Source organism: Anguilla anguilla, chromosome 6 (assembly GCF_013347855.1).
Source record: "Anguilla anguilla isolate fAngAng1 chromosome 6, fAngAng1.pri, whole genome shotgun sequence".
NCBI lineage: Eukaryota > Metazoa > Chordata > Actinopteri > Anguilliformes > Anguillidae > Anguilla > Anguilla anguilla.
Genome location: NC_049206.1, coordinates 55149153 through 55164642, shown reverse-complemented (window position 1 = coordinate 55164642; position 15490 = coordinate 55149153). Strand labels below are relative to the sequence as shown.

General features: G+C 45.2%; 2 protein-coding genes across 2 annotated transcripts; both read right to left on the bottom strand.

Moving 5' to 3' along the window:
* Window positions 1-7713: 7713 nt before the first annotated feature.
* LOC118230809 (RAD51-associated protein 2-like) lies at window positions 7714-11030 on the bottom strand. Its single transcript, XM_035424137.1, has 3 exons — window positions 10325-11030; window positions 9821-9901; window positions 7714-8785 (listed from the first exon to the last, which is right to left on the bottom strand). Exons 1-3 carry the CDS (start codon window positions 10731-10733, stop codon window positions 8688-8690), a joined length of 588 nt encoding a protein of 195 aa, XP_035280028.1. The 5' UTR covers window positions 10734-11030; the 3' UTR covers window positions 7714-8687.
* Window positions 11031-11203: 173 nt separating this feature from the next.
* Window positions 11204-15487, bottom strand: LOC118230212. The gene is made up of 3 exons (XM_035423025.1): window positions 14705-15487; window positions 12062-13469; window positions 11204-11409 (listed from the first exon to the last, which is right to left on the bottom strand). The coding sequence occupies exons 2-3, from the start codon at window positions 13440-13442 to the stop codon at window positions 11204-11206; spliced, it is 1587 nt and encodes a 528-aa protein (XP_035278916.1). The 5' UTR covers window positions 13443-13469; window positions 14705-15487.
* Between the last annotated feature and the right edge of the window lie 3 nt (window positions 15488-15490).

The following is a 15490-nucleotide window of genomic DNA, read 5'->3' as shown; positions in this document are numbered from 1 at the left end:
GCAAGAACATCCCAGACTAAATAAATCACACAGAGAATAAAATCTATTTAGGTACTGCGGTCACATGACACTCTTGGGTTGAGCTCAGATTATGGACTGGCAGCAGAAACGTGTCCCTCCCTCTGTCCCTAATTCAGAAATGCCAGTAACCCGCACATGAAGGACAGAGGTGCTCAGTTCAGACACATTAAAACCAAAAAACCTGATTTTATTAGGCTAATAAGACCTTATATCTATAAAGATTTGAACAGCATTAAGTCGGATTTGAAATGCAAATTTCCATAATGTTATATAAGGGCTTTCGCATCGGTTTCGCGTGTGTGTCCTCATTGCACGGGTACAGACATCTGTGTGTGTGTGCGTGCATAACTGGGTGCGCGCACGTGTGCAAGGTTTGGAAAGATGACAAAACCATCAGCTTGACACATTTTAATTTGCACATGGAGATATATGGCACCGCTCTTCCCCACTGGGCCGACTCAGATCGGCCTTGTCTTGGCACTCGCGTCGAGCGGCAAACAAAGGGATCGGACGCATCGCCGTCCGCAGAATGCAGTCATTCATTCGCCTCCCTTTCACGTTTTCCACAGAACTGGACGCCAAAAAAAAAAAAAAACGCGCGTCCTTGTACTCCTTCAGCTAGCCTTTCAGGTGCGGAATCATCCATTATGCCTGACTGCTTCAGGAAGAAAAAAAGGGAACGTGCTTTGAGGCTAAAAATGGATCAGTACATTGGACAAAAGCCATCGATTTTTCATCGGCAGCTGCACACTGGACAGGCAGACTGATTGATATATACAGGGGCTGCCGGATGAAATTCCTGGGCCTGGGATAAAATGATATTCCCAGGCGTGGGACAGTCATATTTACCACCAGCACACGGACCGCTGAGCCCCCCCCTCTCCTCCAGAGCCCGGAACGATGTATCCGGTTACGTCTTGGCGGGGCGGTATGGCCCCTTACCTATATAGCACCGAGAGTTCGGCACTTTTCAGGGTTTCCCTATAGAAATAACCACAATGACCACAATGAAATGTTAAACCCACCACCGTAAAATCAGGATGCTTTCTTGTACATTTTATTACACATGCGGGTTGTAAGGTTTGCTATGAGACACTTCATGGAGCATCACTGAAAAAAAGAAATGCACATTATGTTCATTCACTCACTCGCACTAATCCATTCATTCATTATAAGATCCATGTTCATTATAAGTCCAATGGGCAGCAGGCACCACTTAGCCACTCCCCTTCAAAATATTAACGGGTTTCACTTCCAGTCGTGCTTCACAGCATTAGAATATAATAAAACACAAAGAACTGAAATGAAACGTTAAATCAGCTCCGCACTATACCTATAATTCAATCTATTTATTTTTAATGGCCGACCATCGTAACATATCCTCTTCCAAGACTGCCCCATTCAGTATGGTCAGCCAATTTACCAAAGCACCGCGCTTGAGCCAAAACCGTCCATGCAGCCCTGTAATAGGTAATTAGCTTCTTTCGGCTTAGTCTTATCAGACGGAAGGCTGTTTTAATGAAGCCAATTGTGTTGCAGAAGCAATGTAGAACTGCGTTGAGATTTAATAATGTCCCAGACCAAAAAGCTCTGGGACTACAAAAAAAAGTATCATCAGCGCTTTAGCCTTGGGCTTCTGATTCATCAGCTGTGGTTGAAATTGCTATTGATCTGCAGGTAATAGGACCGGGACTGCACACCTGTACAGAACAGAGCCGGATCAAGCGGGAATCAGTGCAGGTACAGATACTTTGCGCTTCTCAGAAAACCGGTTTGACACCTTAAGCATTCTATTATTGGTCGAAGAACGCTGAAAGGAACCAACTTTCGTTTTAAATGAAGAACACCCAGACTGTACTGCCTTTTGTACGGGCTAAGAAATGGCGCAAACAGTCTGGTGTAGTCATTCTTTCTAGATCCTTCTGACCTTGCAAACGGCTTTGTGACTGGAAGCAATGCTTGTCAGAAAGAGGGATTCTTAAACAAAACTCTAAAAACTCTGCCTTTCAGACCACACATCAATGTTTCTATTCAATAAAAAGAAAAAAAAGAAAACAAACCCTTGAGGCCTTGAGGAGTTGCCCTGATGGAGTCACTTATACAACTGAACATGTTTACCAGCTGTGTGAATACACTTTTGCAAGTTGGTTTGGCTAAAGGCTAATATGCTAAATAATTAAAACCATTTTTAAAAATTGAAATACTACATACTGCTAAATGCAAAAGTGATTTTTTTTTTTTGCTGCTTTGGCTCTGGACTGGAAATAAGACTATGAATGTGAGGTTACAGTGCCGCTTTAATTTAGGGTGTTTACATCCATATCAGGTGACCCGTGTAGGGGTCACAGCCCTTATTATACATAGCCCCCCCCCCCCCCCCCCCCATTTTAAGTGCACGGTATTCATAGTGTATTTGTGCATTATGGTAGGAGTGCCAACCTTAACTGCAGGAGGGCACCTGTTTCTTGACCACATCGCTGATGCAGATGCTGAAGTCGACCCAGTACTTTCGTTTCACGTACCTGGAAACGGTGCTTCCTGTGATAGCTGCACCCGACGCTCTTGCTAGCAGGCTAACCATTAAAGTGAGACAGGAAAAGGCAGCCCATTTTATATCTTTATTTCCCTGCGTTTTAATGGGACATCTTCAAATACACTTCCGTAATAAAACTGTATCTTGTTGCCGAGTAGAGTTGCTAAGTTTCCTTCAGCACGGTTGTTTCTCTCGTGAGAGCAACAAGCTGTGATCTAACAGGCTTTGGTGTGCACACCTTCTTGCTCATTAGACATCAAGCAACACTTCTCTTCACATAAGTAACAAGTAGATAAGTGCATCTTTTTTTTTTTTTTAAAGAACATATCGCATAAATGCTTTTGATAAAATTAAAGTTTAATGATTATCCAGGCTCTTATTGCACTTATAGTGTTCACTAGGCAATGTGAAACAAGACCAGGTCAAAACCTAGTATATGGCTGGACCTCTCCGGCCGACCAATGGTGTATCTTCTCAGTGACTCAGTCACAGACATTCGTGTTTGTAGGGCTGGCCCTGCTGTTGCGGTCCAGCCAAAAATATTGTAAGCTCGGACCTGGCTAACATCCAAGATAGTGTGTCCATTTTTGTCCAAAGTGGTGCTGTCAAAGAATGTCTTGGCCTCGCTCCATTTAGAAAAATAGCTAACTGCCCTACAGTACTATGTCTTTCCCCCTATGCATTATTCCCATTATTTCTTCATAGCATGTGAATCACTCATGTATTGGTGATCTAAGGATTACATATTGTTCACATCCTTAATGAGGACAGATGCAAAACGCACGGCACAGAACACTCGGTCCATCCACACGTAAGGGTCGCGTGCATACTCAGTCTGTCACGGGCATAAAAAAAACAAACAGCTTGCCTTGACTGCATATCACAGACTGACAGGGGCGTTGTAGTGGGGGGGAAAAGTGGGACTGACTACCCAGGGCCCGAATGGGGGGGAGGGCCCTCGAAAAAGCCTGGAATGATGCGTGAGAGACATGGATCAAGAGAGGAAGGGGGCCCACAGAGACTGCTTAGGTATAGGGCCCACAATTTTGTGCTACACCCCTGCGGACTGAATCGCGGTTGAATGTCTTTTAAAAGTATGTTCGCTTGCAAAAAAAGAAATAAATAAATAAATCAACCTTGTTCTTTCCCTTTGAAAAAATATTCACACTTTCAGACAGGATTAATCGCAGCCCCTCCGTCACGTGCAGAATAAGCCCTGATCGTGCTGTAGTGATGCGCTGCAGTGATGCGCCGCTGTGATGCGCCGCTGTAATGCGCTGCAGTGATGCGCTGCAGTGATGCGCTGCAGTGATGCGCTGTAGTGATGTGCTGCAGTGATGCGCCGCTGTGATGCGCCGCTGTAATGCGCTGCAGTGATGCGCCGCAGTGATGCGCTGCAGTGATGCGCCGCAGTGATGCGCCGCTGTGATGCGCCACAGTGATGCGCTGCTGTGATGTGCAGCAGTGATGCGCTGCTGTGACGCGCTGCAGTGATGCGCTGCAGTGATGCGCTGCTGTGACGCGCTGCAGTGATGCGCTGCAGTGATGCGCTGTTGTGACGCGCTGCAGTGATGCGCTGCAGTGATGCGCCGCTGTGATGCACCGCTGTGATGCGCTGCTGTGATGCGCCGCTGTGATGCGCTGCAGTGATGCGCCGCTGTGATGCACCGCTGTGATGCGCCGCAGTGATGCGCCGCTGTGATGCGCTGCTGTGATGCGCAGCCCGGGCTCGTGTGCGCTCCTCGGCGGCTGGTGGGAAGCGCTGGAACCGCATTATGTAATTACTGAGCGCGATCTCGCGGTAAACGAATTACGCAGGAGGGCATCTGAGAGAACAGCGGGGCGTTCTTTTTTTTTCTCTCTCTCTCGCTCTCTCTCTCTCTCCCTTTCTCTCTCTTTCCAACTTCAAAAGGCAGCGAAACCTCCTGGCTCAGCCAGGAGGCTTTGAAGTCCCCCTTGTTCCGTCCAAGACGTGATTATCCCTTTCATGTCACGGGAAGCGGGCAGATCGGTTTTTTAGAGAAACCAAAAACCTGGCCATTAATATAATATAAGAATCACATAAGCCCTTGACCAACTGATAACGCCTGCTGCAAGGCATGGCCCTAAGCACGCATTATCAGCGTGACAACATGAGAACGCGCCAGAGACGATCGCTCATTACTCTATGGCGCACGCTTCCTTTTTTTTGAACGGTAAAATTTCTAATCTCTAAGAGACGGGTGGTTTACATCCGCTCTCACGGAAGATCCGACAGCCTTTGAGCCCATGACGCTATGCCATGATGAGTTTAGACGTTCTTTTTTTTTCCCTCTCCGAGTTATCAAGGACACTCGACTCTGTTTCCAGAGGATTCCACCATCACGCCGATATCATTACAAGGCATGGACACCAATAAATCATCCTGTATGAAGCTGTAGGGCCCCTCGGCGGGAAAGGAGGGGGGCAGCGGGGAGAGACCGCAATTTCAAAGCCCGGGGACTCGTGCTACAAGCCCATGAATAGATCACCCAGCAGGAGTGGAGGAACGTGAGGGAGCTGAAATAGATGTTGAGGCGTTAGGTGAGGAAACTGTACATCTTCAATGCCCACACCCAAAAGAAGAAAAAAAAAAAAAAAAAAGAAACATTTTTTTAAATTTTAATTTGGCTTATTACGCTTTTCGGCTTTCCTCGAAGGCCTCAACTCATGTTTGCGACAGACCAAAGCCACCATTAGTATTAATTAGATGTTTCAGATTTTACTGCCGTGTGAACGGGTCTTGAAGTGGAAATAGAGTGCACTCATCCAGATGCAGATGCCATCAAATTACTGTGAATGCAAATTATGCAAAGAGACACCAGCTAAAACTGCTCAAAATCCTCCAAGGCGAATCCAGAACAAGGCATCAGCCATGACAAGGGATTATAAACCACAGTAACATATGCCAACATATATTAATGATCTTGTGTACAGCCTAAATTCTTTTAGACTGGAGCTCCTAACAGAACGTATGTTAAAAGTAAAAAATATTCTAATAAAATTATGCAAGGTCCCATTAGGTATTCTTGAACCTGGGAATCAGCACATGTATGCATTCAAATACCGGTTTTCTGTTATGCCCCTTTAGCTCCGCCCCTTTACCTGTTATACCCGCTTAGCCCTGCCCCTTTCCCTCTGATAACTCCTTAGCCTGGCCGCTACCTCTGTTATGCCTCCTATACCCCACCCAGTTCCCTGTTAACCCCCCTTAGCTCAGGCAATTTCCCTGTTAAACTCCATTAGCCCCGCCCCTGCTCTGTCCATAGCCACTGCTACAGTTGCCTCAGTTTGCTTCTGACTGAAGGTGTCAACGGCTACCGTGTAATGGATGAACACTGCATCTTCCCAATTTGCTCCAGTTAACCTGGTCTGCTCCTTGGAAGACAAATGTTGCTCAGCTACCTTCTGGCACAAATGGCCTGGCATGCCTTTGATCCTGTCCTCTGTTCCTCTGTTCCTTCTCCCAGGAAGTCTGAAGCAGGGAGCCTTTGGCATAAAATGCAGGCCACTGTTCTTCCCCTGTGCACCACCAAACTATTATTAGCATGTGTATGCTTTCATCTCAAAGGGGACATATGCAAAAAGGTTACATTTCTATGAAATAGAAGCATTTTCGGCTGAAACAGAAATATGCATTCATTTCAGTTATTTCTTCAACCACAGCTGCATTTTTACCTTAGGCTCAGATTTTAATATTACACTAGCCTTAATTTCTTCACTGTTTTGTATATACTTTCATTTCATACATAGCCTCCTACTGCCTTCAGTACAAGAAACCCCATTATTTTGATATAATATATCCACTGTTGTTTTATTTAAACTTTTAAAAGCAGTTGGGTTGTTCATTTATCAAAAAGAGCTCACACCTCATTCCATCTGTCACATTTGAATCTAATGATCTGTAGGGGCATCACTTGGCAGTTCAGTATGCCATGCTCTGCCAGATAAAATGCAAAGCATTTAACACCGAGGTCTTCGCACCGAAAAACACCTGTGCGAAAATCGTGATGGACGTTTCTCTGGGAGCACATGCGCATGAAAATGTGCCTCTTTGAAATGGCGTTTCTGTTATGACACGCGCAGCAATGCAGTATATCTATTTTTATGTGCGGTGAGATGCGGGGTACAATGCTCTCTCTGGGAACCTTGACCACTCAGCTACAGGAGTCAAGTCAGAGTACCTGCATGAATCACCGTGGTTACAAAAACCTAAATTACCTTCCGAAAATGAAATGTAACAGGCAGCCAAATAGATAGCCTCTGGACTGTTTTTCAAGAGTATTTCAGACCTTATAATAACGTCTGTGGTCAGAACCTTTCCTGTATCTTCTACAGCAAGTCTATAAAGCCAGGAACCTCCTACGATTACGTCACGCCGATGATTCGATTAAGTTATGTCATTTCACAAGAGGAATTGCCCGAAATGTGACGACGTTGTTCCTTGCATCCAAATTCTGTAAACCAGCATCGTCCTGACGACCCCTAAAAACAACAAGCCGCCGCAAACAGCACATACGCATCAGTCGTTACAACGGCATCGTTGCTGCCGGGTCGACATGACAACGTCAGTCACAAAAAAATCAGTCGCTCAGTAATTCAGTCACAGAAAGCTCAGGGCAGAAGTGGAAAGCCACTTCAAAAGGGAGATGCTTCCAAGTACGAGAGACAAAGGGTTTACAAAAAAACAAACCGTGTCTGTCCTCTGTGTGCTCTTAGGTCTGAGACCATCTAAATCAAAACACACACAGCCTGTAAACCAAAGACACTGCTAATAACCCTGCCTCCACTATTGCAAGAGTCCACTCAAACTTCCCTCCTGAAATGGAAAGTGTGATATTATTCTATGGGGGAAAAACCCCCGTGGAAACCTTGGTGTTGCAGCTGCTGATGAAACCGTGCCTGGGTTGTTAGCACGCGAGCGGACGTTCAGACGCATCTCTGTACAATGCAATGCTACCCCTGCACCATTAACACCTTGTCAGTGCTAACAACGAGACAGAACTGCTTCACTGACATTGCGTGCGCCTTCTGCGCCAAGCAATTAAAATCTGTTGCATGGGAATAAGAAAATAACACAAACAAAATGAGCCCTCAAATACAGTTGTGGCTATAAATACTTTAATGTACCTTTACCGTTCTTTTGCAGTTTAGTTCATTTAAGAAAACTATATTATACATCATGTCAACATCACAAATTAGAAACAATATAATAACAATATTGTAAAAAAAAAAGAATTAGCCTATTTCTTTTTAAAATGCACAGTGAATATTATATTGTGTGATTTCAGGACTGCTGGCAAGACACTTGAAAGATTTAAAATAATTTAACAGGAATTTCTGCGTTCAACAGCTGCCTTAGTTAGTATTCTCCTACAGTAAACACAGCAGAGAGGTCAAACACGTTTTAAATATTCAGTGTGTGTCACTTTAACAGCTGGAAACGTGGAAAAAAAATCTCAGAATAAATAGAGGTACTTGAAAGGACTACTACCTTTAAAAACAAACATCCTTTACACAAGCACGCAAGCATGAAGGAAACATCGAACACAACACAATCCCGCCACTTTTAAGGCAATTTGTTAACCGCTACCTAATGGAGCAAACGACAATCCTACCGAAGAATGACACACAACTTCTGTAGCTGGAAAACCTGAATTTCCATGCAGGAACCATCAAATAAATTGCCTCATCTGTCTATGACCCCAAGCATATATGCCAGAGAATTTTTCAATTGCGAGTGCCTGTTTCATGTTGTCAAAATGAATGTTAAACAAGCGCAGCTGCAGCTACATCACAATCATGGCAGTAAACATGCTAGTACATACTGTGGATTTTTACAACCTGCCATTTTGAAGTTGCCTGCAGCTGTAACTCAAATTAAACTGTAACTACTAATACGTTCCCTTGCACACATCGAATATATTGCAATTATATTGAAATAAAATATACTGTCAAAATATTGCAATGCTTTGCAAATATACAAATTATTGCCACTTTCAGACATTGCAAAACATTTTCATCAAAAATGTGCTACAACACATTGTATACATTTATACATTTACAATATATTGCAGTATACTGAAAATATATTTCTGAAAGGGTTATGTGAGGCTCACTTGAAGTAGGGGTGAAGCTGTTTGGGTCTTTCCCTCTTGGAGAGGCCAACTCTTATTGGACGAACGCAAGTCTTCAGAGGTTCCAGCCTCCTTGCTGGCTCAGGAAATCCAAGGCAGAAAAAGAAAGGAAATGAGTGAATGGCGTATGATCCTGCATTTCTTTAATCATCTGTCCACTTTTATTGATGAGGCTATTAGTACCGCCAAATAGGGGCAATTCCATTGCAAATAAAAAGATCATTTAAAAAAGATCTCCAACTCCATGTATGATTAATGCCAATACATAATGCCCACCAATCATTGGGAATAATGAAATATTAAAATACTCATAATCGCAGCAGAGAGACCTGAAACAGGGGAATGTTCTTGTGCTTAATCATAATTCTGCATCATTGAGAAAGGACAGGGGAAGTTAGACTGCAACCTTTTCATGGAGGAAGAACAAATGACTCGAGCAAAAACAAACGCTGGGGCCAAAACAGAAGGTTGAGTCTCAAAATCCCGATCACAAGCATGTACTCGAATAAACACTTCCCCTTAACCTTTGCACACAATTAAATGCAAATGCGCTTGTGAACGAAAGAAAAACGAATATTTGCACTCACATCTGCGTGTCAAAGTTAGGACAAATCTTGTTCGCAACGAAGTCACGTTAATTTGAAGCCTTTACTTAAGGTTCATTAAGCATTTCAAGTATGCTAATTAAGCATCTGCATACAGTGGGGTTCCGCAAAAAAATAAGTTATTTTTGTGAGGGTTGTTTTAACATTTTCATTCACCGCATAGATACCGCGCTGATATTCCTGGAATCTTAAAAGCTGGCACAGAAGATTGCAGGCTCTTTAATAAAACATGTCCAGTTACATAAGCTGCAGGGAATATCCAAATAAAACCTCTCCACTCGTGCAATACATTGTCCCTCTTATATTTTTATGCCTAATTGTTCAAAAAATAAATAAATAAATACATAAATACATTTCTCGCTACTAATGTAGAGAAACTTCACACAATCTTTATGTTTCATCAGCAGATCATTTGTTATGCCCTACTTAAGACGGGGGCCTAGCCTTAATGGATTTTCAGAATGCATAATTAACCTGTTTTTTCTCCACAGGCAGGATGTACGTACCTCTATTCTGTTCATTCAGGAAAGGAAGGACCATGAAAGCAGGAAGCCATTGTTTAGATCCGTCTTCAGTCACAGTACGCTCTAACACGGGCGAACAATCAAGAACTTTAAAAAGTATTTCATATTTCATATTTCAGGATATTTTTAAAACAATCCCCCCCCCCCCAATTTTGCCATCTAATTTGGTATAACTAACAGTGACTGTCAAGTAAGCACTGTTCCTATGCCCCTGTGTAAGGAGCACTGAAGCTGAAGCTTCATTTACTCTGCTTCACTTAAAAGGTTCTGCAATTGATATTTTTCACCCAACAGACTACACTTTACTAGAGAAGAGTTTGTGTTTATCAGGGGAATCATATCACTCACTAGTGTGAGGGTCCGACACACACACACTCTCATACACGCATGCACACACACACACACACACACATGCACACAGACAGAAACACACACACACACAAACACACATAACATTAGCTATTCCTTCACACGGCCGCTACAGACCTTTCTGCTTCACAGTGGAATACATCGAATCTTCTCCCTCCGCACTGGAGTGGCTGAGTCCCAGAGGTACTTCCTGCTCGCAGTCAAAGCCCACGTTGCTGCTTGTAGTTTCCGGCTGCCGCCCGACAGCTCTGATATGACCGCGGACGTCCTGCTCCACTTCTGTCCTTCCACCTGCTTTCGCTGCGGGGCTGGTTAAGCGGCCGATGCCCCGCTCGGCGGTCTCGTCCTCCGGCGGCCGCCCCCCGGCACGCGGTGTCTCAGGACCCCCGGGCCGCTCGGCCTCTTTACCGATGCTGGAAAACAAGCTCAGTTCTTCGAGCACTAAATCGAACTTCTCTTTCATCTCAAAAAGGGGGGCGCCGTTGTTTTGAGAGCTCGCTGGGGTCAGGACTGAGGTCTGTGGCATTAGGTGGGTGGGCTGAGGACATGTTTCGAGCCTTCCTTGTTCATCGAAGGCATCCGGCGTAGATTCTGGAAGAAGACAGAACTGCTCGCGTGCACCAAATGCTGCAGCCAATTGGACAGATTGTTCAGGGTCTACTGCTTGGGGGCACTGAGAGAAATAGACATCAGGGATTTGGTTCTCCCCTCTGATGCCACAGAGATAAGTGCTTTGAGATTCTTTGTGTGAGCCACCTCGGCCAAAATCAAAATGGCTGCCACAATCGGGCACACTTCCTTTTAGAGAAGGGCCACGGTCAACATCGAGCTCGCTTTCTGCAAGCTGCGTGTTAGTCTCGCTCAAGTCAGAGCACGGCTGATGCCGTATTTGCATTGGAATGGTCTCACTCGAGGGCCCATCTACATCATAATATGACTGCGGCCTTCCTCCAATCGGATTACGTGAAGAGCAATCGAGCAGGAGGAGGCCGTGTTCTAGCTCGTCGCCACGGGGAAGCAGAGGGATTTTTTCGAACGAGTCGAAACTGACAGGGAAACAGTCAGAGGGGCAGCGCACAGGGAATCGGGCTTGGGTTTCCGGACGTACTCGCAACGCGTCAGCCCCGTAGCCCGCGTCCGTTTCCGGGACGACGGCGTCACCGGGTGGTTTGACGGGAGCGGCGGCAAGGTGCGTCGCGTCACTGTGGTGATGTTTCGCAGATATATTCTCTGTGACACGTCCGTGTGTTAGTGTAGTTTGAGGCGACAGGCTCGATGGTGGCCCTCGCACGCCTTCCAAAATATCGTTTTCGGTCACGCCATCGCCCCATCCTGCTGCAACGGCGTTTCCTCTCTCCTCCACCTTACTCTCTGCCTTTGCCAAACCAACAGGTAATCTGACGACAATGGCTCTGCTGTTTCTTTCCTCTGCCTGCGCATTCACCACAGTGTTTTCAACGGTAGGGCTTACGGTATCCGCTGTTCTGATATGATGGTAACCGTTGCTAGGGGCGTGGCTTGCCAGATTCCTCACTTCACACCTACGGTGTGCTGCGTCTGACTTGCTGACTTGTGTCTGACTTCTTTCACAGCAGTTCTCTGTTGTGCTTGCGCACAAAGCGTTTGCGCAGTGATATTCCTCATGTCGGAGTGTCTCGTTCTCATGTCTTTCCTGTTCCTCTCTAGCACCGCACTGCTGCTCAGCTGGCTGTGGGCCTGCATGTATATTAACATTAAAATCTACCTGTCCTCCCCCAGTCCCCGTTTCACATGTAAATTCCTTCCCGGGGTCAGTCGGCTCTGGAGCTGCATCCCCCTGAGGAGAACGCATAAATTCGCCATCGATGTGCTCACTTGCCTCGGCTGAGGGCGGAGCATCCAATTTATGAATTCTGTTGATAACGGGGATTACTTCACTTGATGGCACTAATCTGATGGACGCCTCCGGAATTTTAACGCGGTCCTTCCCGAGCCATTCCTCACAGGCCGTTTCACACGCCGCTTCTGCGCCACCCTCGCGGCAGCCTCCGGTATCTGTTTCGCGGGGCGCACATGGCGCACGGCCGTCGGAACACCGCGTTCCCTCGTCCGCGGCGGTGTCCGAGGGACTCGCCGCCGTCGCGGGCGAGCGGCGTCCCGAAGCGCCGTGTTCCGTTTGCTCCGCTCCCGTCCTTGCGATTACAGCCGCCACGTCAGTTACGTCCGGCGGCTCCTGAGACACGCGGCTCCCGACGAGCCCGTCACCGGTCGCGTGGTCCGCGCATGCAGATGCGGTTCGAGCAGCAGCGGCGCGAAAACAAGCGCGCTCCCGCTCCGCCAGCTCCGGATTCCCGCCGGGAAAACCCGCCTCCGGATCCGCGCTGCCCTCGCGGTCGTTATTTTCCGAATTTCCGTCTGACGTAATGCCGTTCAATGAGGAGTCGTCCGCATACTGGACCGCGTCGGCCGCGAAGCTCACGTTAGCCAGCGTTCGCGTTTCCGTATTACAGATATTTGCATCTTCTTCGGCGTCGGTCTCCGATCTGGCTTTGTTGTCCTCATTTTTTACCTCATTTTCTTCCATTCCTGCAAATGTCTCAAGGGAGATTATTCCACACTCGGCCTCGTATGAAGGCATGTAAGGCCCAGGGATGTACTCAAGTGAATTCCTTTGCATTGCAAATGTATTAGCCGAGGGGGTCTCATCTCTCATGCATTGCAGAATATACCCTGCTTCTAATGTGCCCCCAAAATGGCTTTGATGGTGACACTGGTACGGCAGGCCTGTTTCATCCAGGCCTTCTTGGTTACCGCTCTCTGGTTTCTGATGCGCAGCTCGAGGGGCAAGCCTGGCTCGTCCTCCGACCGTTACAAATAACCCAGGACCAGGACTCGGCTGTTTGCGATTCTGAGCTGGACCCTCTTCAGCTGCGCAATCTGTTTCCGCACATCCCGAGTTCAGTCCAGAGAAAGTGACACTTTCTTGGAGTGCATTCTCAACATGTGTCTCGCGTTCCTGAGAGGCACTCTGGGAAAATGAGAGGCGCCCACTGTTGTAGCTGCCACACGGCGTGTCGCTTTGCAAGGTCAAAAGAACGCAACTTTGTGTCGCTCCGTCATTTTCTAAACCTCCTTCAGTTGCAAAAAGTTCATTGGTCGTTTCCCTATTTGGTTTCGACCGTTTTGGTGAGGGCGGGGCAGAGTCTTTCTCACAGAGATGAAGAGCTTGATTTTCTATATTGTCCGTGTCGTCCATTCTTTGCTTTTCAGACAGCAAACAAGCCTACGGACACAAAAAATAAAATTCCATAACCTACAACCTATTGGTGTCAATGTCACCAATATTAAATGATAACTGGTAACACGAAATGCAGTATACTGAGCAGATTTTTTATAGTACTGTGTTTTTTTTGTTGGAGACATTAACATAGCCAGGCCCTAAATGCCAAAGCTCAGCTTTAAAAATAGTATTATATCTGTATGCTGAGCCAGTTTGCATCTTGCCAGATGGTATTTTAATTTATATCCGTTTTAGCGGCAAGACAGCCTCGTACCAACATGTAGGGCATAAAACCCAGGTAAGAGGCCAACCTGGTTTTCAGCAGAAAATGGACACCATCCTGCGATTCTTTGGCACCATATCTGACTGTTTAAAAAACAACTGTCTTTAATCAGTATCTTGGTTTTCTTTAATTCATCCTCCAATAAATAGAAAAGCATGGAAAAAACTTGATGGCCTTGCATGGTGTTGATTGAGCAGATTATATATATATATATATTACAATTTTAAGGGATGTCTGTACAGAGACGGGGTAAAATCAGACTTATGAGAACTCAGAAATTAAGAGCTCAAAATCTTATATTGTGGTAGTGAGAGAAATTTAGATCCCTTTGCTTTATATCTGAAAATTAAGGGAGCACAAGCACCTGTAAAGATACATTAGTTTAATAAATTATTTTCACGTGTGCCATAAAATAACCAGCCTATTGGGTTAGGTAAGTAAGTAGCCTACATTTACAATAGTCAACATTTCTAACCAGGTAGCTAGCACATTTTTATTTTAGTTTAGTAAAATGCTGTATGTTGTGGAGGTCACATTACAGTGGTGATGGAGATAATGATTACAGTATACAAGTATTAGTGATCAGGCGCTATAGAACCCATACACGTATTATTTGGGGTAGTCATTCAGCAAGGATTGAGGGCAGAACAGCAGCACAGCTGTTTATACGTAGGCCACCCATCATCCCGTTTCTTTCGTGTTATGAGAGACGTAGTTAGACTAGCTAGTTAAGGGTTCTGTGCAGTTTTTCAGGCCAAAAGTAGCTAGGCTACCAAAATAAACATCAGTCGCTTCGTTACTTCAGTCAGTTAAGTGGGCTAACGTTAGCTAACTAGTTAAATAGTGAAAAGCTCGGTTTTTGAAGTCCAAGCTCATTTCAGAAGTAAAGAATGTATATTTGCTGACACAAATATTCCACATTTCTGTATAGACTAAATGTAATGTAAGCACCTACCTCCTCGAACTAAATTAGCTAAATCCTCTTAGCGAAATCTGTGGTGTAGTTTTCTTTAGCTATTTTTTTGATGAACGAGCTAATGCGATTGTGGCGCGTAATGCCAGTAGCGCGTGCTAGCTGACCGTACAGAGTGAAATAGTTAAGAATGCCTTACATGACAAACTTTTGATTGGAAAACGGCAAGTTAATTTAAGTGATATATTTGTGCATGCTCGTTGGCAACAATTTGTGTACCTGCCAGGTTGTCTTAGGTTCGTAGGTTCAAAGGAGATGCCAAGCATTCTATCCTAAGAAAATTCAAAGGCCTCGCGAATTTGGGGCAGTAGACCTGGAAAGTTAACATTTCTCACTTTCTCTTGTCTGAATGAGGGCACTATAATTAATTACAAGAAACGGTAATTAAATATAAATAAATATAGGATTGTCCTTAGATATTTTAGACCCTGGGCAGGCTATCTGAATATCAATACAATAGCACTGATATTTACCATTATTGCACTCCTGGATGTAAAAAGACAGAAACACGAGAACTGGTGTTTAAACATGTTTTCTTAACACGGTATTTACTTTCTGAATACTCAACGTCTACATTATTCACTGAGCAGCTACAACTGCATATTGCTTTCTATTTTGATCATATTTTTATTTTAATATCCCAATTTGGATGTTTTAGATATTCATACACTGACAAATCCCACCGTCAGGATTTTCCTGCAGTGGGTTCCCTCAAAGATTGACCATAAGCATTGTACCCGAAACGGCACGTTTAACCCATTCAGGTCT

Bases quoted from the DNA above. Each gene is read 5' to 3' on its own strand.
- LOC118230809 (XM_035424137.1), bottom strand. From the start codon at position 10,733: ATGCCACAGACCTCAGTCCTGACCCCAGCGAGCTCTCAAAACAACGGC. The intron at 9,902-10,324 runs GTCTGTAGCGGC...CGCCCGTGTTAG, and splicing joins TTCCACTGTGAAGCAGAAAG to AGCGTACTGTGACTGAAGAC. The intron at 8,786-9,820 runs GTACGTACATCC...TTCCTGAGCCAG, and splicing joins CCTGAATGAACAGAATAGAG to CAAGGAGGCTGGAACCTCTG.
- LOC118230212 (XM_035423025.1), bottom strand. From the start codon at position 13,442: ATGGACGACACGGACAATATAGAAAATCAAGCTCTTCATCTCTGTGAG. The intron at 11,410-12,061 runs GTGAGCACATCG...ACATCACCACAG, and splicing joins TCCGCCCTCAGCCGAGGCAA to TGACGCGACGCACCTTGCCG.